Source organism: Neovison vison, chromosome 5, assembly GCF_020171115.1.
Source record: "Neovison vison isolate M4711 chromosome 5, ASM_NN_V1, whole genome shotgun sequence".
Lineage (NCBI taxonomy): Eukaryota > Metazoa > Chordata > Mammalia > Carnivora > Mustelidae > Neogale > Neogale vison.
In genome coordinates this window covers 155,062,790-155,088,473 of record NC_058095.1, presented here as the reverse complement: position 1 = coordinate 155,088,473, position 25,684 = coordinate 155,062,790, and the positions used below count along the sequence as shown (strand labels likewise).

Here is a 25,684-nt window from a genome sequence, read left to right as displayed (position 1 = left end):
ATTCTTCAGTGTGTAGGCAATTGTGTCTATAATGATCACACCTGCATACATTACCTTTCCAGAAAAAGAAAACGTCAGTTCTTTGCCAAGAAAAATATTAAAATTATCACCAAAACAAGTTCCTTATGTGATTTCCCCTGACCATAAAACTTCAGCAGCCCCCAAAGGGTCTTTTTGACCTGCGATAATTTTGGTTGGTCTAATAAAAGGTGCTATATTCCCCCGCACACCCCCGCCCCGGGGTTGTGATCATTTAGCCATAATTAACAGTCTGTTTTCCTCTTTCACCATCTCTGATCTTACCAAACAAACCATGCCGAATGAGGGGATGCCCTGGCTTACGACGGCAGTGCAGTGAAATTAGTACCAAGGTGCATCCCTCTCTCTGTCTCGGGGAGACCTCTTACTAGAGAAGCAAACACAGGAAGAACTAGCATGTGCTGGGTGTTACAGAGCCCCTCTCAAGGCACACTGACTGTTGCAGTGTGAAAATCATGCAGTTCACAGACACAAACCTTCAGAACTGCCCTTGTAGAGCAACACTGGGTGAAAGCACGTGATGGTGTTTTTAGCCTATTTTAAGAGCAATGCAGCAGCTTGGGAAACCTTTCATAGTCTTCTGAAAATCACTTTGTAACTCTGACGTTTATCAAAGTAAGAATAACATCATGCTAGTTATTTTGTCCTAATAATACGTACTGTGACACAGTGACCTGGATAAGGAATTTGGAGTGTAGTTTCTGGGTTTCTTTGGGGTTCTTTTCCCCCCATTACTGGCCTCAAGAAAATCCTCTAGGTTTTCTCTACTTCATTTTCCTGATCTGTATAGAAAATGTCCTGCTCTTTGGATTATAAAGAAAATTATCTACATAGTAAGTGTTGATTTATGTTTGCTCCTTGGAGTAGGACATTGTATGACGTTTCATTATATTGCCATCTTTCTTTGTCCTCTAGATCAGTACTGTAACATCTCTGCATCCCTACATGTATTTCTGCTAATGCATATCATTTCATAATTTAATCTCAAATTGTTTGTCAAGCTACATTTATGTCCATACTAAATTGGTTTTTACAGCCACATATAGAAGATATCAGCTTGTATTTAAATTATGATTCTTCACGTCCTTTCCTTTTCTTAAACGTTCCTTTCAGACATATACTGGCTTTTGTGCTTTTTGATAAAGCAAGTAGAATACTGTTAGCAGTGCAGTCAACTCTTGGTTATCGTTCATTATTCTGGCTGATCCCTTAGATCTTTACATTATCGATTCACTATTTACACGACCGTCCACCATGTGCCAGCCACTATTCTAAGAACTTCCCAGATCTTAACCAATTGCATGCTCACCACAACCCTTTGAGGCAGATACTATTACTATCCCCATTCTACAGGTCAGGGAACTGATGCATAAAGAGGTCAAATAACTTGCCCAAGGTCACACAACTAGCAAGTGGCTGAGCTGGAACCAGGGCCCGGCAGCCTGACTCTGACTCATTTTCTTAAAAAACCTGTGCTGGGCCGCTGCCTCTGTCTCTGTGGGAAGCTTGGGAAACCTCTGCTTCCTTCGCCAGCTCCTCCCATCCTAAGAGCTCAGCCCCGTGGCTCAATGGATTGGCTCCCGTCTAGGTGCCTTCCTGGTTCTGCTGTTTACTAACTGTGGGACCTAAGACAAGCTGTCCACCCTCTCTGTGCCTCAGTTTCCTTCTCTGCAAAAAGGGTTTAAGAATGTACATGCTTCATAGGGCTGCTGTGGGATTAAATGAGCGAAAACACTGGAAGTTCATAGAATTACGGCTGGCACATAGCCTGGACACAGTAAACGTTTGCTGCTCTTGTTTCCCTTCCAGAATTGTTTTAATTGAACAGACACATTATTCATTATGTACCCCCACCCCAACCACTGAAAAAGGGAAACAAGACCCCAGAAGAAGCCTTCCGTAAATAATCAAGAGTTGACTGCGACCACCCTGTGCCTCCAGCCTCTCCGTCTGCGGTCGCTGGCCAGTGACCTTGTGTTGTAATCCACGCAGGCTACGGTCACTCGGACGCGGACGTTCTCCACCAGTCGCTGCTGGAAGCCAACATCGCCACCGAGGTGTGCCTCACGGCCCTGGACACACTCTCTCTGTTTACACTGGCATTTAAGGTTCGTACTGAACAGCTGGGCCCGGTCAGAGCTTTACCTTTTAAACTAATTCTGCTTGTTTAGTTGAACCAGCAAGAACTTCCTGTGTTGTATTTTTTTATTTCAGCAACTGTTTTTGCCCCTGTAAAGAAACCACACATCCTCAGAATTCCTTAATGAATCCATTGCATGGTTAATGACTTGAATTCCTTGAAATAAAATAAAGTTCAGCTGGTCAAGGTGTGCTGCAAATGATGGAAACAGTCCCAGGAGGTGGTTGCCTCTCGGCCAGAGGAAAGCATCCCCCTGGAGAATATGGTTTGCTATGCCCTCGAGGCTGATTAATAATGGGAACCTCATCAGACATTTCTGCCTCGACTATCTGAGAATATCCAAATGTAGCAGCAGTTAAAATTAGTTACTTATATGTAGAAAAGCAGTAACTACAAACACATTCACCTCTTATAATTTTAAAAATACCTGTTAGTAACTTCAGTAATAGAAGCATTTCAAGGATAGAAAAGAAAAGATTGTTTTGGTCTTATTTTTAGGTTTCAGCAAGTAATATTCAAGTAGGTAGAAATGGTCTCATAAGGCATTCACTTTATTCTAGGGACCTAACACTTCCCAGGCTTGCTAATTGATTGCTTCCATTTCCAGCATGGAAGAAGGAAATTGAATTAGAGTTGATACATGATGATTATTGAAACAGTGTGTTTGTTTCCAGGGTATTTGGAAAAGATAACCAAAGTCATTTTCTGCTTTACTTATCTTTGATTCTCATAAGGTGCATTTTTTTTTATTTTGGATAGAAATAAGTTACCCTGATATCATGTCACCTGATTATATACTCTACCTTTATTCTTCTCAGCAGGCATGCTACTCACGTCCCCACGAAATGTCATTACTGGGAGCCCATTGAAGAGATGAAACACAGATCCTAACCAAATGAGTAGGAGAGCCTCCACTTTCGTGGCTCTCAGAGCACAGTCCCCTGGCCGGCAGCGGCTGCAGACCCAGGGAGCTTGTTCAAAGTACACATTCTTAGACCCTGACCCAGACTGGCTAATGCAGAAAGTCTGGGGGTGACCTGAAAGCCATGGCTTGAAAACCAGAACCATGTCTGGAACCTCTTTCCATTTTCTTTTCCGTGTGACATTTTTTTAAATTAGATTTTATTTATTTATTTGACAGAGATCACAAGTAGGCAGAGAGGCAGGCAGAGAGAGTGGGGGTAAGCAGGCTCCCTGCTGGGCAGAAAGCCCAAGGCAGGGCTCGATCCCAGGACCCTGAGATCATGACCCATAGCTGAAGGCAGAGACTTAACCCAGCCACCCAGGTGCCCCTCGGCAATTTTTTTTTTTTTAAGATTTTATATATTTATTTGACAGACAGAGATCACAAGTTAGGCAGAGAGGCAGGCAGAGAGAGGAGGAAGCAAGCTCCCTGCTGAGCAGAGAGCCCGATGCGGTGTTCGATCCCATGACCTGAGCCGAAGGAAGAGGCTTTAACCCACTGAGCCACCCACGTGCCCCTCGGCAATGACTTTTTAAATGTGACTGCTGTGTGTACCTTTATCACTGCCAGCTGAGAATATGTAAGTTCAGATCAAAACTGTTCAGTTCTAGGGGCACCTGGGTGGCTCAGTGGGTTGAGCCGCTGCCTTCAGCTCAGGTCATCATCTTAGGATCCTGGGTTTGAGTCCCACATCGGGCTGTCTGCTCAGCAGGGAGCCTGCTTCCCTCTCTTTCTCTCTGCCTGCCTCTCTGTCTACTTGTGATTTCTGTCAAATAAATAAATAAAATCTTTTTTTTTTTTAAGATTTTATTTATTTATTTATTTGACAGAGAGAGATTACAAGTAGGCAGAGAGGCAGGTAGAGAGAGAAGGAGGAGGAAGCAGGCTCCCTGCTGAGCAGAGAGCCCGATGCGGGACTCGATCCCAGGACCCCGAGATCATGACCTGAGCCGAAGGCAGCGGCTTAACCCACTGAGCCACCCAGGCGCCCAATAAATAAAATCTTTAAAAAAAAAAAAAAACTGTTCAGTTCTGTAAGAACAGAACAGTTCAGAACAGAAACTTACAGAATCTGTAAGTTCTATCCTCTGCTTCACTCCACCATGCTTGTGCCCCTGAGACCCTTCTGCTACGCGGCAGGGGGAGCCTGGCACACTGGCCAGGCGTGAGGACAGGTGCACCACAGATGTAGTCTGTCGGGTCTCTGAGAATAGTGACAGTCTCTTTACTGTACAACCTACGATTCTCACTTAGCCTCCTGAAAAACGCTTGCTTCATATTAAAGAAGCAACCTGTTCATCAAGGTTCCCAGGTCCCCTGTGTCTGGCCACCCCACAGGCTCTCTCTCTTGAGAAACAACACCTGATGTTCCCTGATTTGTGACATTTATTGTCTTGAAGTCCTTTGAGGAGATTGCTTCATGTTTCTGGACCTAAGATTTCTCATTTGAAGATTAGAAAAAATAGGATCTGCCTCCTGTGGCCAGGGCTATTGGAAGTTTAAAGATGACCTTTGAAAGGACCTGCCACTTTCCAGATGTAGATGAGACTTGACTTCCCAGCTCCACCAGGGGCCAGATTCTAAGCCTTGGGTGGGTCTGCTTGACATCTGGAAACCCTGATGCCCTTCTCTAGAACATGGTGATTATGCCTGCTGTATGATGGACAGATACGAAGTACCCAAAGACATCTACCCTGTGTTCATGCCTTCCTGGTCCTGTAAGAAAGGGTCTAACTCCTGAGACCCAGGGGCAAGGTGGAGCTTGAGTGCTGAGGTGATCCTCTGTCAAAGTGTATATGCCTGTGAGCAAAAGCATGTAAAGCCCAGCGCCCCCATGCAGAAGTGGGAAGAGGGGCGGGCGTTTCAGTGGAACAGATGTCACGCCCGGAGGTAGGCTTACCTGGCCTAGATCACAGGTTCATGAGGGGCCTTGGCACAGCAGCCACTTGGATCTTCTTCTGCAAATCATTTGCTCAGCTGAGGCATCATTTGGAGCATATCAGAAAAATTAAATCTTTACATTGAATTAGTGGACATAATTCGAGAAAAATCGCCTTCCACGGATAAAAGCCCCATCGTGATCAAGTCTCTGAGTTGACCACATCTAGTAAATTGCCAAAGGTAGCCAAGAAAACACATTTTTAATGAGAGAAAATGTTTCAAAAGATTTCAGCCCTGCTAGTTATTGAGTGCCTTCCATGCCTCAAGCATTAATCTTCACAACAGCCTGGCTGGTGGATATTCTTGTACCCCATTTTACAGATGAGGAGACTGAGGCCAAGACAGGGCAGAAAATTTGCCCAAGATCACTGCACACCTGGCCTGCTAAAACCCTTGTTCTCCATCCACTAAGTCAGGTGTGGTGGGGAGGTGGGAAAGAGGAGGAGGGGACGGACAGAGAGAAGAGATAAGCTGAGGTAGTTGGACGATCCTGTACAGAAAAAAAGAGGAGAATATTACCAAGCACTTCCCAGACGCTGGTGTCATACTGGATGCTTTCGCATATGTTCTCACATTTAATGCATAAAAGGGTGTGTTTTATAAACCAAGGTAGTTACGTGCAGAAAAATAAGGTTCTGGCTGTTTTACATTGCCTGTGATTAACACAATCCCAAGTCAACCCTGGCCTTTGCATAGTTGATCATCTTTTTTAATGTGTTTACACGTTTAACCTGAGAATGTATTTGTAGCAATCCCACCTTGTGCTTTTTCTTGATTGAGCTGACTGGTGAGAATCTGTATGTGATGGTGAGAATCCGTACGTGACAGAGAAAAGCACTTGGATAGTTGGGTTCTTCTAGGGAGTTTGTGCTCATGCAGACCATGAGCCTGGCCTGCAAAGACACATGAAATGAGGTTATCTTAGTGACTGGTAAGCATTTGCAGCTGAAACAGCCCTTCACTAAGGTGGATTCTTGAAGCGATGTCCAAGTGAAACTAAATGCCTTCTGCCCAGGAGTGGTAGACCTGTCTTAAATACACAGTTCTAGACATCTCATTCTGGTGCCCAGGATTTAAGTTCATTGTTATCTTATTCCTAGATCTTTAAAAATTACCGATGTTCTGTCTTCATTCTCTGAAAGGCTCATTTCCCTCAGGAGAATATGTTACAACAATCAAACCTGCCTGCACATCAGCCACTTCTGAGTTGGATTTATAACCTATTCTCCACCTTGTTGCTAGAGAGAAGCTGTGCCTTTCATATTGTTCTAATGTCTCATTTACTTCCCTGAATAAAATTTTCCTATCCTCACTACAGGTCTACAGGGATAAAAAAGTAGAAATGAGATACACTCTGGTGTTACCTTGGTGATCTCTGAGTGAAGTGAAGGGTAGTTTTGTTTTTGCTTCTTCCTTCTCCTGCCATGAACCTTTCTGAATGTTCAGAATTTTCTAAATATATTTTATTTTTATGTATTTTTTATATTTAGTGTATATAACTTTTTAATAAGTGAAAGAGAGAGAGAGCAGAGAGAGAGAGAGAAGAAAATTGATCAGAAGATTACAGAAGGCAGTGGGTACAATGGGGTATGTCTGGGGTAAGAGATCCTTTACCCCTTTAAATGAGGGGTTACTTATATCTTAGTGTGAGTGACTTTTAACTGCATTCTTGCAAGCGGATTTTGGGATCAGAACCCAAGAAGACTAAATCCTGAAAATGGGAAGCGAAGCCTTGACCAGAAAGAGTGAGGCAGGAAAATTTAACTCCTGGGGTAAGAACTTGGAGACAGGCCAGTTCCAACAGCAAGACCAGGGCTCCTGGCAAATTTTGTACACACCGTCTCATCTGGATGTCTCCAGCAGATAGTGCTGAGAGAAGGAAAGCTCATCCAGATCTGTGCAAACCTTTATCCGGCCATAATTAGGGAGAACAGTGCCCCCTGGGAGAAGTAATGTTCACAGACAACAAAAGTAATGTTCACATGCAAGCAGTTCCAAAACACTGGAAACAGCCTCCCCACCCACGAACCCCTAGCCAGGTGGTGAACAGCTGCTCATGGTTGAGAATTATATCATATTCCGTTAATTAAGTCCCATTTTCTGCTCATTAAATGGCTCTCTTTCACATGATGGAATTCAGTACGGTGCCTCAGTGTTTCCTGTTACAAAATTCCCTGTGAATTCCAGGTGTCCTACCAGCTGTGAGTCACTGGACCTAAGAAAACAAAACTTACTCCTTGAGTAAAATTTTTCTCCAAAAGTAATATGAGGTAAATCTTAAAACTAATACTCTAGCTGTACTCTGCTGTTCAACAGAATTACTTGGCCATAAGCTATCTCCGGTCATTTGGCACAATGGTAAGATTGGTTTGGGATACTGGCCTCCTGACGTTTTTTTATTTTAATCATGTTTGCCTCGTGCAGAACGCAGACATGTGCCCTCACCCAAGCACACACACCTCTGTGTGTCCTTGAAGATATAGCCCTTTAGTATCAATGCGGGTTAAACAACGGCTATGTGCTAGCCTCTGGCTCGGCGACACGTCTGTCTACGTGTGTGTTAGGCAGTCCGTGAGAGTTTTAGCCAGCTAGGCTCACAGGCGTTCAGTTGGTATGAATTTACTGTGTGTGCAAGAAAGTCTTGCAGAACGGTGAGGAGTAGTCTTGTTTGCTTTGTCGAGTAAAACCCGTGATGTGAAAGTCCTGTTAGCCACCACTTACTGAGCCAGGCCCACGAATGCATCAGATGCTTTTTGTACTTAACTCGTGTGATTGCATGTTCGCAGTAGCTGTGCAAGGTCAGGTCCAAGGTCGCCATTTTACAGACGAGAAAGTAAGACTCAGTTTACCTGTGCAGATCTGTGCACGTGATAAATGGGGCCTGATCAAAGCCTCTGGGTTTCCCACCTTACCAAGCTTGTCTGGTTACTCATTGCTTAACAGAGTGCCTGAGAAGCCTGAAAAAAAACAAACTTAATTTTGTTTTTTTAATTTTTTTAAACATTTCATTTATTTGAGAGAGAGAGTGAGCAGGAGCAGGGGGAGGAGCAAAGGGAGAAGCAGACTTCCTGCTGAGCTGGGAGCTGATGCGCAGCTCGATCCCAGGACCCTGGGACCATGACCTGAGCTGAAAGCAGACATTTAACTGACCGACTGAGCCACCCAGGCACCCCACAAACTTACTTTTGGAGGCTCTCACTTACTATACCTCACTTCAGTATTTTTTCCAGCTTGTTAATCAGCTGACTCCCGTAAGGGCACTTCTTTGTTGGAATTAAGCTATCACAAAGACTGCCTCTGTACTGGTTGCTGGTATACAGTAAAAATAAGTAAATACGTAGAAGCCAAATCAGTACTGAGGACCACTAGTCCTTCAAGCCGTGCTACAGTTTGCTAGGCTGTTTTATGATTAGTCCCTCCCCTGATAGGAAGAAGCAAGTGGCCCCTGGGTGGCTCAGTCAGGTAAGCATCCAACGCTCGATTTTGGCTCAGGTCGTGATCTCTGGGTTGTAGGATCGAACGTCGAGTTGGGCTACATGCTTAGCTTGTCTCCCCCTCCCCCTCTGCCCCTCCCCTCCCTCATGCTTGCTTTTGTCTCTCTCTTAAATAAATAAAATAAATAAACTCTTTAGAAAAGAAAAAGTCTCACAGCAGAAATTTAGTTATAGGCTTATTTGTACTCCACGAGGGTTTTCTGCCTTCCTGGAGATTCATGGTACAGTTTGTTTAAATTACAAGTTGTCTTAGTACCTGGGACATTGAACCTTTGAGTCTAAAAACCGGATGCAGCCTTGTAGGGGTGTCTGGCGTGTCTCACTAACCAAGCTGTCCTTGTGTGTTTTCAGAACCAGCTCCTGGCTGATCACGGCCATAATCCTCTCATGAAAAAGGTTTTCGACGTCTACCTGTGCTTTCTTCAAAAACATCAGTCTGAAACAGCTTTAAAAAATGTCTTCACTGCCTTAAGATCATTCATCTATAAGGTAAGAAGCTTTCTCGGGGGAAGCCCTCGCTGATGACCATCCTTGTGTGCTTTGCCCCTGGAGCTGGGGGAGCACTGATGTCCACCTACCCGTGCTCTCTGGTGTTTGCCTAGTTCCCCTCGACGTTCTACGAAGGGAGGGCCGACATGTGTGCCGCTCTGTGCTACGAGGTCCTCAAGTGCTGCAACTCGAAGCTGAGCTCCATCAGAACGGAGGCCTCCCAGCTGCTGTACTTCCTCATGAGGAACAACTTCGACTACACTGGAAAGAAGTCCTTCGTCCGCACACACTTGCAGGTGCGCGCGGGTTCGCTCGCCGGCGCCGACGGGTTCTGTGGGATTCTGTGTTAGCATTTACTGGTTTAGCTCAGCATAAGTCGGGCAAGGTCTGGCCTTGAGATGGACTGGAAAGTCACATTTACTGGTCTGGTTTATTTCATTCTCCACATGCTAAGATTTGGGCCCAAGGTGCATTTCTGTTTGACTCCATATTGGACTGACTGAAATTCCGTTGAGTCATCATCTGCTAGAGTCTGTGTGAGTGAGCGTGACTCACAGCAAATATCTTAGGTAAAACACAGAAAGTCCAAAGTAATTCTTTTTTAACATTTTTAAAAGATTCTATTTATTTATTTGAGAGAGAGTGTGTGTGTGGGAGAGAGCGAAGTGTGTGAGGGAGAGGGAGAAGCAAACTCCCCACTGAGCAGAGAGCCCAAAGCGGGGCCTGATCCCAGGATCTAGAGATCACGACCTGAGCAGAAAGCAGACATTTAACTGACCGAGCCACCCAGAGGCCCCTGGATAGTTCTTTTCTGTCTTCCATCTACTGACACACCTGCCATCTCTGCAGAGTTAAAATGTCCCAAATCCTCTACGCTGGGAACCATGCAAGATATGGAACAGTCTTAAGCGTTTTTTATTACGTATTCTCTTCTTCCTTGAACTCATGTAGGAGTGTCCTCTCTTTCTCTGTATTTATTCCTCTTTTAAACAAATAGTTGTTGTTTGCAAACTATGTGCTAGGATTCACGGGTACAGCCCTGAACAGAGCACAGCCCTCTCCTGGCCTTCATGGAGCGTGTAGTCTGCTGGAAGACAGAGCCCGAAGCTCTTCTCCATACACTGTCCCCAGTGCTGTGATAGGGGACCTCGAGTGCGCCAAGGAGGGGAAAGCAGTCTGGCTGGGGCAGGGAGGCTTCTAGAAGCTGTGAAAGATAAATAGGAGATAGCAGGTCTAGAGGCTGAGCATGTTCCAGGCGATGGATGCACAAGGGGAAGGGCCTGTCAGGGAACTGGAGAAGGTCCTTACAGTGAAGTAAAAGAATGTGGGTGAGAACAACTGAGAAGACGTCATGAATATCTGGAGGGATCACCCGGACTAGTGCTGAGAATGGATCAAGGGAATCAAGGCCTTAGCTGGAGAGACTTGGGGAAACCATGGTCAAATCCAGGCCCGAGAGGATGGTGTCTTGGACCAGGTATGGTGAGGTTAGAAGAAGGAGAGAATGAGTTGACAGTGCTTAGTGATGGATGGCCCCTGGGGTTGGTGAAGGAAAAGGAGGGAAGAAAGATGGAGCCATGTGTTAACTTGAGTGACTGGGTAAACGCAGAGCACAACCCAAACCCCAGTAAAGACAGAGTCCCCCGCCATTGCATAGTTAACGTGTATATGTTTTAATAAAAAATGCAAAGGACCATCCACTCATTGAAGATTTAGTGCATACACATTCAGACCAGTAACCAAGGAGGTTAAGTGATAAGGTCTCCCTGTTTATTAGAGAAAGTAAGCGACTATCCAAGGGATAGAGACTTTATCTGATTCTCATGCCTCTACACTCTCTCTATGAGCATTTTGCTATGCAGACAAAATACTCAACGATAGCAAAATCACCTGAAATGATTCTTAGAAGGGGAAAAGATGACTCAGACAGTGTTTCCCACACTGGAATGATCTGTGCTCAAAACTTGGCCTTGTCCTGAAGACAGGAGGCAAGTCTGGGGAGTCATTTGAAGGTGAAATGATTTTCTCGTATTTGTGTGTCCCTAAGGTCATTATTTCCGTCAGCCAGCTGATCGCAGATGTTGTTGGGATCGGGGGAACCAGATTCCAGCAGTCCCTGTCCATCATCAACAACTGTGCCAACAGTGACAGGCTTATCAAGGTGGGTGGCCCCCAAGCCTGCCTCATCATCTGGGACGCATGCGGACAGGCAGAGCCCAGCTGAAAGCCCTGTGTCCTTCTCCCATTCTTGTTTTAGCACACTACCTTCTCCTCGGACGTGAAGGACTTGACCAAAAGGATACGCACGGTTCTAATGGCCACCGCCCAGATGAAGGAGCACGAGAATGACCCTGAAATGCTGGTGGACCTTCAGTACAGTCTGGCCAAGTCCTACGCCAGCACTCCCGAACTCAGGAAGACATGGCTGGACAGCATGGCCAGGATCCATGTCAAGAATGGGGATCTGTCTGAGGTAGCCCAGCAAGCCTCTCCGGCTGGGTTTTGGGGAAAACTAATTATGTCTCATTCAGTAAAAGAGGCCAATTTTAAGAAAAATTTCCCACTAATCAAAAGAAGGGATACTTCAGCAGTGTTAGGCTTGGGATTACTTCATGTCTCTAAGCATCTCAACCGTTTACAACCTGTAAGGGAATGTTTCTGTCACAGGAGCGGATTGTCTGAAAGCCCTTAGAAACCATCCACGGTCACGTAAACGTGCACTGATTCAAGCGTGCTTAGTTTCTGCATCAAAACTCCTCTCTAGTTCTAAAATTCAGCTTTGATGACTTGATGATGGAATTTAATGTTCCTGTTATTAAAGTAATGATAGGACATCGCTTTTTCCTTTTGGAGGTAGTCCATTGTCATCTGTGAATGTGGTAAGCCTCAGAGCACTGCCCGTGTACAGAGCGTGTTTCCATAAGGAGGCCGGGTGTGGGCCGGGGGTCGGGTTATGGGCCCCGGACACAGACCAAATCCAACACTTAATCAGTCTGTGACATTGAGCCTGTTTTTCACCTCTCTGTGCTTGTGACATCACCTGCGAAAGGGGAAGATATTAAGGAAAGCAGTAGGCTGTGTGAAAGGCTCTGTGTTCCTCTGAAAATTGTGTTTACAGTTTGGGCCTAAAGCATTTAGGTATGGTCAATAGTATTACCAAAGAAGCATGGTTTTTTACTTTTAAGCTTCTGTAATTGCCTAAATTAGTACAGTTATATTCTACATTTGAAAATTTTAGGTAACAATTTTTACGTATTGATTATTTAAGAAGTCCATTCTATTTGACCATGAATTTAATCTGAACTACATATTAGCATAATAAAAGTGAATTCCTTTTAACTACTAGTAGTAATTTTTCTGTCATTCTGACAAAGAATCAAGGGCTCAGGCATCAGAATCAGGTTTATTTCCAGCAACTGTTTTTTACACAAAACTGTGACAACTTCGTAAAAAGAGAAAAAGAATTTATTTTGTCTTTCATTTTAAGGTGTTTAGAATATTATCTAATTAACATTAAGTTATAATTTTGGTTTAGAGTTCTGTGTTGGGAAGCAGTTGCTACATCTTTTTTTAAGTTGAGAGAAAACTATTAGCTACTGACATTTGAACAAATCTCTCAGAATCTAGGAAGATACATGCCTTTTCTTCAAATGGTCCTCTTTGTACCTTAAGAGAAGTGATATGGAAATCTTTACTAGAATAAGAAAAAAAATGCTTTTTTATCTCTTATATTAAAATTTTGTAATTCTAAACAGAAATGAGACTTACCAAACGTATTACCATTTGTCTCCATTTACAATTTACTTCAAAATTTCAGTTTATGTGAATTGTTCCGGTTTTTCTAAAAGGTAAGATGGCAGCTATTAGGAACCCTGGTTTCCTTGAGATCTAGTACAAGTCCACGCACTCACTGGAGCTCTGTCCGGAAGCATACTGACGCGCTCTGTACATGGTGATTCTGAAGTGTGTGTCTTTTATTTTAGGCAGCCATGTGTTATGTCCACGTCACAGCGCTGGTGGCAGAGTATCTCACACGGAAAGGTGAGGAAGGAGTCCTGGGTTTTGTGAAATGAATATAAAACTATACAGAGCAGCAAAGACGAGTGAGAGCCATCCAGAAAGATCTGGAAGTGGGGGAGGGGGATGGATGTGTGTGTGTGTGTGTGTGTGTGTGTGTGTGCACTGTGTTCATTGTTTTATTCACTGGTAAGACATTGGCTTGGCTTGGTGGGCATAGCAGAGGTGCCAATATAAAAAATAAAACTAGGTGGCATGTTATTGTATAACCTTTAACAAATGGATCTATCTTGCAAAGACTAGTTAATGAGCTTTGCATCTGGGTGTCCTTGAATGGCCAGTGTTGAGCCGACAGAAGATTTATCTTCCCTTAGTTCCTCCATAACAGTTTTATCAGTCAAATGACAGTTTTAATGGGAGATTATCGGACAACTTTTTTTAAATTTTAGAACCATAGCCCACTTGGCTTTATTATGTGGGTAGGCGGCCTGCTGGCCAGAAACCTTGCCTCCCCAGGGAAGCACAGGGTAGGGGCGTGTGAATGCTCTTTTGTGGATTTTATGTTTGTTCCCTGTTGAGCAGACCACGAATCCTTTCATGGGTTCTTTTGGTTAAATACCACTTGCTTGTTTCCATTTCAAAATCAAGAACACCGAGGTTTTTAGAAAAGCTGCTCATGTGTGCCCGTGTCCCGGAGCACAGCAGTACCAGATCTGGCTTCCATGAAGTACATTCACAGAGTGAGAAATGGTATAAAGTCAGATGCCACAGCCGGGGAATTTCTGTATTTCTGGTACAGCTGGCTATTTGGGATGAAATTGAAGGGAACCGAGGCTTGTCCTGCATCAGAGCCCCAGAAAAAAGGAATTAACGAGGGTTTCCATATTCTCTTGCTGCTAGCATGATTTCCTGTTGAGACCTTTTGTCAGGTAATACATTTCCTCGTGTTTAGAAGCAGACATAGCCCTCCGTCCGGAGCTGCCCCTCTTCCCCTCCAGCCACAGCACCTGTCAGAGGAGGCGCCGGGGAGGTGAGCCTGAGGGTGGGCCCAGCCCCCAGAGCCCAGCTGCCCCATGCCCTGACACTTAGCGGTGTGGGGATTTTCCCTTGCAACTCTGCATGGATAGTCTTGGCTCTCCTTCCCTTCCTTCTTTTCCTCTCCAGTTCCATGGCGGTCTGTCCCTGTGCACGGAGGGGAAGCACTTGGGCTGCCCTTGTAGTTACCCCACTGGAGCTGAGGTGTAGATTTTAAATGTGCTCTCTAGCCAGAAACCTGGGTGGTTGGCTTCCGTAATTTTTCTTTTTTGTATGTTAATGTATCCTCAAGCTCCTAGATTAATACTTGTCATGGGGGAGTCTTTTGTCTCAAGGCTTGGAAACCTTGACCATCGGGGAGCTAGAAAAATCTCTGCCTTCACAAATCTACTCTTTCAAGACATGCTTTCAAAATACTCTGTGTTCTTCTTTTTCCCAAAATATGGGAGGTCTCAATTCAAGTTTTGAGTGTTTTGTTTTATTGTAAACAGTGGTCTCAGAATAGAGTAGCAAGATGTTTCAAGGCCTTCTGTACTTGACCATTTTTGCCCAGCTGACAGTGTCCGACTGACATAGGACTTTTCCCCCAGTGACTGCAAGATGAGTGAAGGCCCCAAATGGGCCATTATTGCTTAAGGGGTTTATCCTTTTTTTTTTTTCAAGATTTTATTTATTTATTTGACAGAAAGAGAGAGACAATAGAGAGAGGGGGAATGGCAAGCAGAGGGAGAAGCAGACTCCCCGTGGAGCAGGGAGCCTGATGTGGGACTCGATCCCATGACCCCAGGATCACGACCTGAGCCAGAGGCAGACACTTAATTGACTGAGCCACTCAGGCACCCCAGGGGTTTATCCTTATCCAGATTATTTATCCCAGCACCAACCTTATAGCATTTCCCCTAGAGAATCAGAGTGCTTGGACGTCTGCAGTATTCACGCTGCCCGTGCTCCTGGTCTCTGGTGGTGGGGAGGACAGGAGACCCATCCTCACCCCTCGGGCAGCAGATAGGGAACCAGCTAAAACAGCCTCTCAGCTCATGGCTGCGGCTGTTGAGTGACCTCCTGGCAAACCGCTTCGTGAAGGAGAAGAGCGAGTTCTCATCTGAGCTCCGGGTTACCCTCAGCCGCAGTGGGGGAGGTGATGCCTTGAAGGAAACAGTTCTGTTGGAGGCATGTGTTTCTCTTTGATTGGCTTAGGCTTTATTTTTCTTGGTATCTGAGCACGGGTCACTGTACCCACTCAAATTACTGCTGCTATTTTTAAACTACTGATTTGGATCCAGTCTCTGTTACAGTTTATTTACAGGTTATTTAAAGATTGCATACATTTTAATAAAGGCGGGTGACAGATTAAAAGGATGAGGAAAGAACTGAGGGAGGAGAAGGCTAGGTACGAGGAGGCATATGAAGAAAAGCACACAGTGGGTCCCTGTGAGAACGGTGGCCTGAGACATGAGAGACTTCAGAGTCCCTTGTCTTCTTCAAACACAGAAGCATGGCGGGCTGGAAGAACCCTCAAGGTCATCCCACTTACGGGTTACTGACTGGCTCTCTCCCTGCTGTGTCCGTTCTAGGCATGTTTAGACAAGGATGCACAGCGTTCAGGGTGATCACCCCAAACATAGACGAGGAGGCCTCCATGATGGAAGACGTCGGGATGCAGGATGTCCATTTCAACGAGGTGAGCGCCTTGCCTGTGGGGGTCTTCAGTCCGCCAGTGTCTCGGGGGCGGCTGTGCTCTGCCTGCCCCTCACACGATGGTTTTCTCTCAGCAACTGCTGCTGCCCACTTCGCTCTGACTAAGCTCATGCTCCAGGCGGCCAAAACAGCCGCGAAAGCTCCACCATCCCCCTTTCTAGGAATTCCTCCTTTGCTCTAGAAAGAGAGTTTGAGGAGCTCGTTAGGAGGGAAGTGAGGCCAAGAGCTCAAACACGTGTGGGAAAAGGTCCAACATTTTGACCATAAGGTTTCTCATTCTTTCCAGCCATTAATTTCTCCAGCTCATGGGTTTTATTACTGTTTTAATCTTTTAACATCACACTCTAACCAGCTGAACTGACCGGCCCCTCAGACTTTTTTTTTTTTTTAAATAGTTTGCATTTTAAAGATTTTATGTATTTATTTGACAGAGAGAAATCACAAGTAGATGGAGAGGCAGGCAGAGAGAGAGAGGGAAGCAGGCTCCCTGCTGAGCAGAGAGCCCGATGCGGGACTCGATCCCAGGACCCTGCGATCATGACCTGAGCCAAAGGCAGCGGCTTAACCACCCAGGCGCCCCGGCCCCTCAGACTTTTAAACTGGTGTCCCCCACGGTGACTTCTCTCCCGTGTCAGCAGACATGCAAAGCCCTGAGCGACCAGACCGGGCCCAGGGGCTCAGAGCGGCCCGCCTGGCTCCCTCCACTGGTGGGCCTTAGTCCAGATTTTTCTCACTGGCGGTGAAGGAGAACGCCCGGTCCCGCCCCCAGCAGAGATCAGAAGGTTCCAGGTTAGATCACAGTGACAGTTCCTGCTACTTTCTTTCTTTCTTTTTTATTTTTTTTTTTTCCTGCTACTTTCTTGTGGAAACAGGATCACCTTGCAGCCACTTATCTGGAACGAGGAAGTTTTAAAATAAAGCTAGGAGTTGGAGCAAATGCCAACTTTCTGGCTCTGCTCCCTGAATTTCCTCTTTGGTCACTGTCTTTCAGAGGGGCTTTCCATGTGTGCCTGCGTCCCCTCAGCTCAGAGCAGAATGGAACAGTCGAGGGGCAGCTTGTCGATCCTCCCTATCTTTTAAATAAAAATAATATTGTCTGTTTCTTCGTGTGGAGAGAAAGAACAGAGAAAGAAGTAAATACCTCTGCCTCTGTTGTACTTGTTTTTATGATGTGGAGGTCCTACAATGAATATTGTGACTTTTAATCACGTTCTTGCCAGTAGTAGGGCCACAAGCACACACTCCATGACATTAACCAGTCCCTGAATCAGTTCAAAGTGTGGTCCAGGAAGCCTGGGGATCCCCGAGACCCTTTCAGGAAGTCTTTGAGGTCCCTCCTTGTCCAACCGGATGTCTGTGGAGGACTGGACTTCCTTTGTTTATATCATCCCAAACAGCATGTCGAATAGATTAAGTGCAGAAGCAGATATGAGAATGTCATTTTCTCCTATGATGTCAGACATTAAAGAAAGCTGAAAAAATTTAAAACAATGCTACTCTTTTCCCTAATTTTTTTTGAAAATGTTTTTTCATTAAAAAATGTTATTTTTTCATTAACACGTAATAGGTTCCTTATTATCTTAATTAAATTAGTAAACCTGTAGCATTTTCCAGTTGCCATTCCTAATATTATAAATATTGAGACATAAACCCATATACATAAAAGTTCTCAGTAGTTTTTAGGGAATATTCAATGACTTACTATGCATATATATATATATATATATGCATATATATATTCTCAAGCCGCCCTAGTTTAAAAACCACTGTCATAAATTGTCTAGTCTCAAATGCCCTCCTAAATTAAAAAGTGAACATGAGAAAGAAGGATAATATATTGAGTGCACTTCACATTTAAATATTAAAATAATTTTAACCATGATAGATGAAGATTTCTATAAGTCCCAAAGATGGTGGGGGGGGGAACCATTTAATTATTAAGTGGCATTAACAGTTCAGCTCTCTCTCTACCTTGAAATGCCTGGGCAGATAGTAATTTTTAATTTTGCTCTGAAGTGTAAAACCCGTCACTGAGACCATAAGGCTTGCATACTCTTGACCTTGAAGTCCTCCTTCAAGGCAAGCGTGACTGAGTTTTTCTCTGAGAAGAGGCTCAAATGTATTGTCTCCTTGCAGAAACCACTCATGTCCACCCCAGCGCCTAGACAGACCTCCAGAGTACAGGATTTTATTTAGAATTTTATAAGGAAAGTAGTGGTGCCAAGAACAACTAAAGATTTGAAAGTAAACAGTTCTCAGTAATCTGCTCTTCCTCAGAAGATGCAGCTCAGGTTTGCTCATCTGATTAAGTAATAGGCTGGAGTAATCACAGCAGCCTGGGGCATCAGCCTAGGAAGTCAAGTCAGGCTTTATTGAGGAAATTTGTGAATGGCTCTCAGCCTGAGAGATAACTAAACATGTGAGAAGGGCAACTTTATCAGTGATTTCCAGAATATGGATTTTCCACCCTGTCCTTGAAGCATAAAGTTGGTAAATGTTTAACAAGGTCCGTAGTATGCGATGACCTGTAACCATTAGGATGTGACACGGTGGGGTTATCAAGTCCTAAGCAACCCCTGCCTGGCAAGATTGAAACTAGCAGGGAGTTGAAAGAGGAGCGTGTTCCAGAAGCCAGGCACCAGAAATTGCCACCTACATTTTTGCTTTGGCTGTCAGGATGTTTCAAGAGAAAGGGGAGTGGAACATCTCTCTCCCAGAAGGAGTTTTGGGGGAAGCTGATGGGACTAGGTGTATAACACATAGCGTGATAAAAATCATTGCCCTTTTAATCTGCATTATTAGATGTACTTAAATGCCTTGTGCTCTCCTAACATGATTTTCATGGAGCTGCATAAGAACACACTCTTCTCCTAGCAGCAGACCCGCTCTCCTAACATGATTTTCATGGAGCTGCATAAGAACACACTCTTCTCCTAGCAGCAGACCTCAGATGGGTTTTCATTGATCGCAGTTCGTCTTCCCTGACTCTGATCTAAAGAGCAGACTCCCTCCTGGCTGCTTTTGATTAGATAAAAAGAAACATCCCATCCCTGTTTACAGTTCTGTTACGCAAGTTGGAGCCTGTGCAGACTGAAGAATTCTGAATCCCTTGTGGTGTCAAAACATAGAATGGAAGTTTTGAGATCCCTCCTTTAGGATCCGGTGTAGAAACAGGCAGCATACTTGGGACATTGAAGAAAGCCTAATAAAGGGACTATTTTGAAAGCTTGGACAGGGTGTAGGGAAACTGACAAGTAATATTGCAGTACCCTCAAGGTTAGCAAGAGCTGGGGTACTACCTCTCACCCTGTGGGCTAGGAGAGGGGAGAGAGAGCAGCTTCACAGGGGGGCCACCTGAAGATGTAGGGGAGAGCTCAGTCCCGTACCCCGGCAGAGAGGGGCATGTGCATAGCCACCCTGTCCTCACTCTCCGCCTGCCCTCCAGGCTCCTGCTGGGCCTTCCACTGGCTGAACTCAGCCAGGAGTCAGAGGACCGGGAGCCCACCCTGCAGGCCAGCAGCCCTGATGCATCAACCTCCCAGCACACAGAGATAGGAAGGATGGGCCAAGAGGGACTCTGGAAGGGGAAATAGAAAATACAGTTCATCCTCACTATTTGCCCACTTGCTAAAATTTCTTTGTAACCCCAAAATTGACGTCCATGTAGACATTTTTGTAGGCCTGCAGGTCATTGCAATAGTGACTAGTGAACTTCGCCCATGGAATAGTCTAAATGGTCTCCCCTTGGCTCATACCAGGACATACTGGCCCTCTTCATTTTGCAAATATTTACTGAGCTTCCTTGGCACTGAACTGGTGCTGGAGATAGAAATGTGAGTGCAATATGGTCTCTGCCCTGGCACACTATAGTGCGTCCAATGCTTTCTTCTCATTGAGGAGAAACACCAAAACCATGGTCCCTTCTAGTCTGAATTGGAAGTTGTCTGACTTTGTGACCTGGAAATTCCTATATTTATGTACATTGATTCATCCCCTAAGCTAGCTGTGTGCTATGTGCTAGCTTGGGGATATATAAGTGATGTGTCTGCCTCAGAAAGTGACACCTGGTTCAATAATCCTCAATTTTCATATGCTTAGTTAGAAATTACTTAGATTCCTGTTACAGATAGATATTTCCAGTCTTCGCGCTCTGCCAGTCCTCCGGGTTGGTTGAGTGTGGTGCCTGGAAATCTGTATTTTGACAAGCATCTCGAATGATTATTTTGCTGCAAAAGGTTCTCTACTCTCTCTTGAAAAACAATAATGTGGTGGATATGTGAATTAAGCCGTAAAGTATACCGTTCCCCAAGCATTTACATTTACATTATTTTTAAAAAATATTTTATTTATTTATTTGACAGACAGAGATCACAAGTAGGCAGAGAGGCAGGCAGAGAGAAAGAGGAGGAAGCAGGCAACCCACTGAGCAGAGAGCCCCATGCGGGGTTCGATCCCAAGACCCTGAGATCATGACCTGAGCTGAAGGCAGAGGCTTTAACCCACTGAGCCACCCAGGCGCCCCTACATTATTTTTTTTTAAGATCTTATTTATTTATTTAAAGTGAGCACAAGCAGAAGCAGAATCAGGCTCCCTGCTGAGCAAGGAGCCAGATGTGGGACTCGATCCTAGGACCCTGGGATTATGACCTGAGCCAAAGGCAGACACTTAACCAACTAAGCCACCCAGGCATCCATGTTTCTGTTATTTCTAAGTGGCGGATAATAGGGACAACATCTAGCTTCATAAGTAAGGTTAGATTAAATTAATCAATGTTAGATGGAAAAATTGGCATATAAATAAAAATGTTTAAATCCCCTGCACATACATAGGCATTTTTGTGAACACACACTAATATAACATTAGTGTGCTATTTCCACAGACAGGTGCTTAGTGACCTCAGTTGCATGGCTGGGGCACACTTAAAAATTAAACTGGCTGCTGACATTTTAAACAGTGGTCTCAGTGGCTCATGAGCTTGGTACACCTGAGATCTTTTTAGGATCAATCTAGTAATGTAAAATGTGAGCTTTGTGGATTAGTTCATTGAGGGTTTTTTTTTTTTCCTTCCCCAACCAGTAATTACTTACAGTTCTTGGCATGTATTGGCAATTTAGAAAATATATCTTGGCATTTAAATTTTAAGCAAGGTGATAAAACCATCAAGCTTTCTATATAACAACCGTTCAAGGTCATTATTCTCTGACCATTGTCTGGATTAGCTCTGGTTTTCAGGTGCAGTGATTGCTGGAAGTTCTAAGTAAATTAATACATGGGATTTCTGCCGAGAGTATCATTTGTATATGCCCCAGAGTTTAGTTACTATGATATCATAGTTCCTGTGACTCTATAATTTTGTGTTCACACATGGTCTCTCAAGCTGAACTCTTTTTGATTATTGGTTCTTTCTTACTTTCTTTCTTTTCTTCCTTTCTTTCTTTCTTTCTTTCTTTCTTTCTTTACTGGTTATTTCTGTTCAAAGAATTATTACTTGATGCACCAGCTCCAAATGTCTAGGTGTATATAGAATTGACATTAGCTTGAATAATTTACCTTACTAAATTAAACTTCGGTGTTCAGGAATCCATACTCTACTTTTATGAAAGGCCTTGTGTTTTCTTATAGAAGCTATTTTTAGTTTGGGTATTTTTTCCCCCCCAGAGATTTATGTATTTGAGAGGTGGCGGGGAGGGGCAGAGGGAAAGGATCTTCAAGCAGACTCCCTGCTGAGCACAGAGCCCAGTGCAGGGCTCTATCCCACCATCGAAAACCAAGAGTCTGACACTTAACTAAGTCACCCAAGCACCCCTTAGTATGTTTTTTAGTAAATGTATATAGACATTGCTTTTTGTAGTATATATTATCATTTTTTATATTAATAACTGATGATCAGACTGATAAGCTATAGGTCTGCCTCCTGAATCAGAGAAAAAGGTAAAAATAATGTCGAGTAGCATAAAAAAGTTGATGATGTGTTATTTCCTAATTCCTGATTGCCATCAAATTGCAATACTTATTTCAATTATTTACTAAGCTCTATTGGCTTCATCAAATGTTCTCATTTTCCAGCCATTCTGGAGGAGTTTCCCTTGTCAGAGTCCATCTTTCTGAACCAAATATGACCGATTTTTCCATAATTAACTCAGTTGCCTATGGTATTGATATGTTACTTGAATTCACGTTTCATTGTTATTAAACTTTCCACACGTCTCAGGCTTGACTGAACAAGAGTAAAAATAGTATTCAAATCCTAGACTCCCGTTTTGGGGCATTTGGCCCATAAAGTCTATTTAATAGATATTTATTAAGTGCCAAAATCTAGGGCCACTTAAAATATACCTGAAAGGCTGCTGGAAAGGTACCTTACATAACTAGACAGAAGGTCATTTCAAAATCAAGTAACGTCTTCCTTATAGAAACCTCATCACTGTGGTAGTTGACATATGCCTATATGTATTTTCATATCTCAAAATTATCCACATTTAATTAATTTCTTTTTGACATAAAAAACTTTGAGTATAGCTGGTTAGTCTGTTTAAATTGTTTCCACACCACCACCCCGCAGCCTCATCCCGTGCCACTCCCTAATTCAGATTTTATACTCTGAATAACCCCTCAGTCTACTTGTAAATTTCTCACCCACCATGCTGCCCTCCCCTCCTGTATCTTTTGCCCATGTCGTTCCCTCTCCCTGGAATGTCTCCCCTCTCTTCCTTTTTTTTTTTTTTTTAAAGATTTTATTTATTTATTTGACAGAGAGAGACCACAAGCAGACGGAGAGGCAGGCAGAGAGGGAGATAGAGGGAAGCAGGCTCCCCGCTGAGCAGAGAGCCCAATGCGGGACTCGATCCCAGGACCCCGAAACCATGACCTGAGCCGAAGGCAGCGGCCCAACCCACTGAGCCACCCAGGCGCCCCTCCCCTCTCTTCCTACCGCCACCTTTTACCTTCACGTTACTAACTCCTGATCATTTGTAAGACTCAGTCACCACTCTCTAGAACACTCTGCATCTCTCCTTTCCCACATCACTAGATGGATACCATTCCTGTCTGTATCCCTGATTGCCTGCATGTTTCTTTATCAGCACTCACCGCATTTTTGGTAATCTTTTTATGGATCAGTCTTCATACTGGACTCTTTGAGAGCAGGAAGTGCTTTATTCACTGATCATTGGCCTCCCCAGGATTCACCCAGAGACACACTGACTACTGTTAAATAAATAAACCCCTACTGCTCTCAGTTCAGAGCATCTACCCTTGTGACTTGCAGTTTGGGCATGTATTTGAAATCACTGTTTTCCTCGACCTTGGTATCTTGACATGTACCTTACGTCTTCTAGTTGGTGGTCATAAGTCTCTAGGACATCAGTTCTAGCTGCTCTGAAGGATAACCTGTGTGTCTTTGAAGGCCTCCTCCTCAAAACAAATCTCCTTTATGTGACATAGCCTAATAAACCGTCTAAAATCTGCCTTCCACATTTATAGAAAAATCTATAGAACCATTTTTATAAAATATAGAAACTTTATTTATATAAATTTGCTTTATAACCCCAGTGTCAAGCACAGTGCCTTGCACATAGTAGATGCTTGGTAAAATGTGTGAGTGAATGAAGGAAAGAATCAGGTTAACAATGCGGTAGTGACTACTCCTAGTTTCATAAGTCTTTGAGAGGAATTTTCTGTTTTCTGTGAGATTACGTTAAAATGACTCCAGATGCTTATTGTGCTGTAACCACTAGAACATGGAATTAAGAATCTGTAGGTCTCTGTGGTCCCATCCACAAACGGGGCATCATCATCGTGTATTCACACCTGTAATGTGGATTGTCCTATACTAGTGGAACCAGTTATAATTTTTTACAGAAAGTTTACATTTCTCTTTGAACAAAGCCCAGTATCAAGAAAAGTAAATAGTCTGTAAATTAAACCTAAGTATAGTTTTAAAATGGGTAAAGTTCCATTTGACTTCCATTATCAGAAGAATGTCTTGGGTGTATAATATTCTCATCCCTGATGGGGGGAATTGACCCTTCCAGAAGTCTTCCACCTCTACTCATAATCCCTCAGCAACACTGAGAGAGAAGATGCTCAGAAAATACCCAGTAACAATGTCTTTGACCTCAGGTGTGCAAGCAGTGCAAGGCTGTTAGCTCACTTCCTAACAGCAAAGGGCAGCTATTGGTAATACTGTTCTATTACTAAGGAATATCCAGACTAATCCATTCTTCCAAGAAATTCCCAACTACCGAATATGTGTTAGCACTGGGATATTACATAGCCCAGTGGAAGTTAGATACCATTTTAAAAAAATCACTGCGAAGTAGAAAGCAAAGAATGAAATAGGAGAGATTTGCTTAACTGGCCTGTGAATTTAACCACACAGCATTTATAGTTTTCAGAGCATTTTGGTGGGTAAAATTTTACTTAATCCTCCTGACCACCAAATTAGATTAGACTTTCATTATATCCCCAGTTTTACTGATATGGAAAGGTAAGTATATTGATACTGACATTATACAGGTTTTATCTAGCTTTTTATAATTAGCAGACAGGGAGAATAATCATAAACATTCGTCATGCTTAGCCTGGGCAGATTCTCTTATTGGAGAAGATTTGAGACAAAACTAAGAAAGATGTACATCTTTATAATAATATAGATGCATGAGGAAAAGAGATGGTATTAGAACCTTTTCTGATTTCTTCTTTGTCCATAGCTGTTATGGTAGTTACTATGTAATGTTTAGTGTTTACACTTAAAAGACCAGCAATAAAAGTATAAGACAACTGGTATACCTCTTTATAAGCTTTGGCTCAGAGTGTAGTCATACTGATGATGATTTTATGATTTGTATGTTGTAAACATGACAGAAGAGTTAAATGCCTCACTTTAAAGATCTTTTTTTTTAAGTCAGACAGTATTTTCTGGTAAATTGATTCCCCGCTGCTTTAGAAATGTTTACTGTTGGGGCGCCTGGGTGGCTCAGCTGGTTAAGCATCTGACTCTTGATCTCACCTCAGGTCTTGATCTCAGGGGCATGAGTTCAAGCTCCGCATTGGGCTCCATGCTGGGTGTTTAGCCTACTTAAAAATTCAACATTAGAAAACCAATTAATATAATTCACTCTATTATTAAAACTGATTTACAGATTCAGAGCAGTTCTGATCACACTGCCATCTGGAGTTTTGGTAGAAATTGACAAAATGAATTCTAAAATTTATATGGAAAAGCAAAGGAACTAGACTAGCCAAAACAGTTTTGAAAAAGTTCGAAAAGTCATACTATCTGTCTTTTAAGGTTATTATAAAGCGTTGGTTCTCATTGAGATGATTTTGCCCCCATCCCTTGGGGAACTTTTGATAATGTTTGGAAATGGTTTTTAATGTCACAGTTTGGGGAAAAGGGGAGGGGAGAAGCTACTGCTAGTGGTGTCTTGTCGTAGAAGGTAAGGGTGCTGCTGAACATTCTATAGTACATGGGACAGACCTCGGGACAAGAAGTTGTGTGGCTCTAGATATTATTAGTGTCACTGTGGAGACACCCTTCTGCAAAGCTGAATCCAGACAGGGTGGTATTGGCACAGGTTAGACATCTCTTATCAATGGAACAAAATAGAGAAGCCAGAAATAGATCCACACACATGGTTCGATCAATTTTTTCCCCCAGTCATTCAGATAATACAATTTATTTTCTTTGCTTTAGTAGAACACATAGTATATTTGATACCTAGAGAAGATCATTTTTTAATACTTTTCTTGTCTTTTTTTTTCTATTTTTAATTTAAATTCAATTAATTAACACATAGTGTATTATTAGTTTCAGAGGTAGCGTTCAGTGATTCGGTGATCATCAGTCTAATACCCAGTTCTCA

At 43.5% G+C, this 25,684-nt stretch overlaps 1 protein-coding gene across 25 annotated transcripts in view; it reads left to right on the top strand.

Moving 5' to 3' along the window:
- The window catches only part of DOCK9 (dedicator of cytokinesis 9), a 279,424-nt gene that overhangs the window by 231,899 nt on the left and 21,841 nt on the right, over positions 1-25,684 (top strand). For 13 of the 25 annotated variants that reach the window (XM_044250022.1, XM_044250019.1, XM_044250016.1 and 10 more), the window contains exons 39-45: positions 2,032-2,147; positions 8,930-9,067; positions 9,181-9,363; positions 11,115-11,228; positions 11,325-11,540; positions 13,051-13,108; positions 15,694-15,800. In XM_044250022.1, coding sequence (XP_044105957.1) covers positions 2,032-2,147; positions 8,930-9,067; positions 9,181-9,363; positions 11,115-11,228; positions 11,325-11,540; positions 13,051-13,108; positions 15,694-15,800 — 932 coding nt within the window. Of the gene's footprint in view, positions 1-2,031; positions 2,148-8,929; positions 9,068-9,180; positions 9,364-11,114; positions 11,229-11,324; positions 11,541-13,050; positions 13,109-14,036; positions 14,115-15,693; positions 15,801-25,684 lie in introns of all 25 variants that reach the window. The other 12 variants (XM_044250010.1, XM_044250000.1, XM_044250009.1 and 9 more) reach the window with 1 other exon arrangement.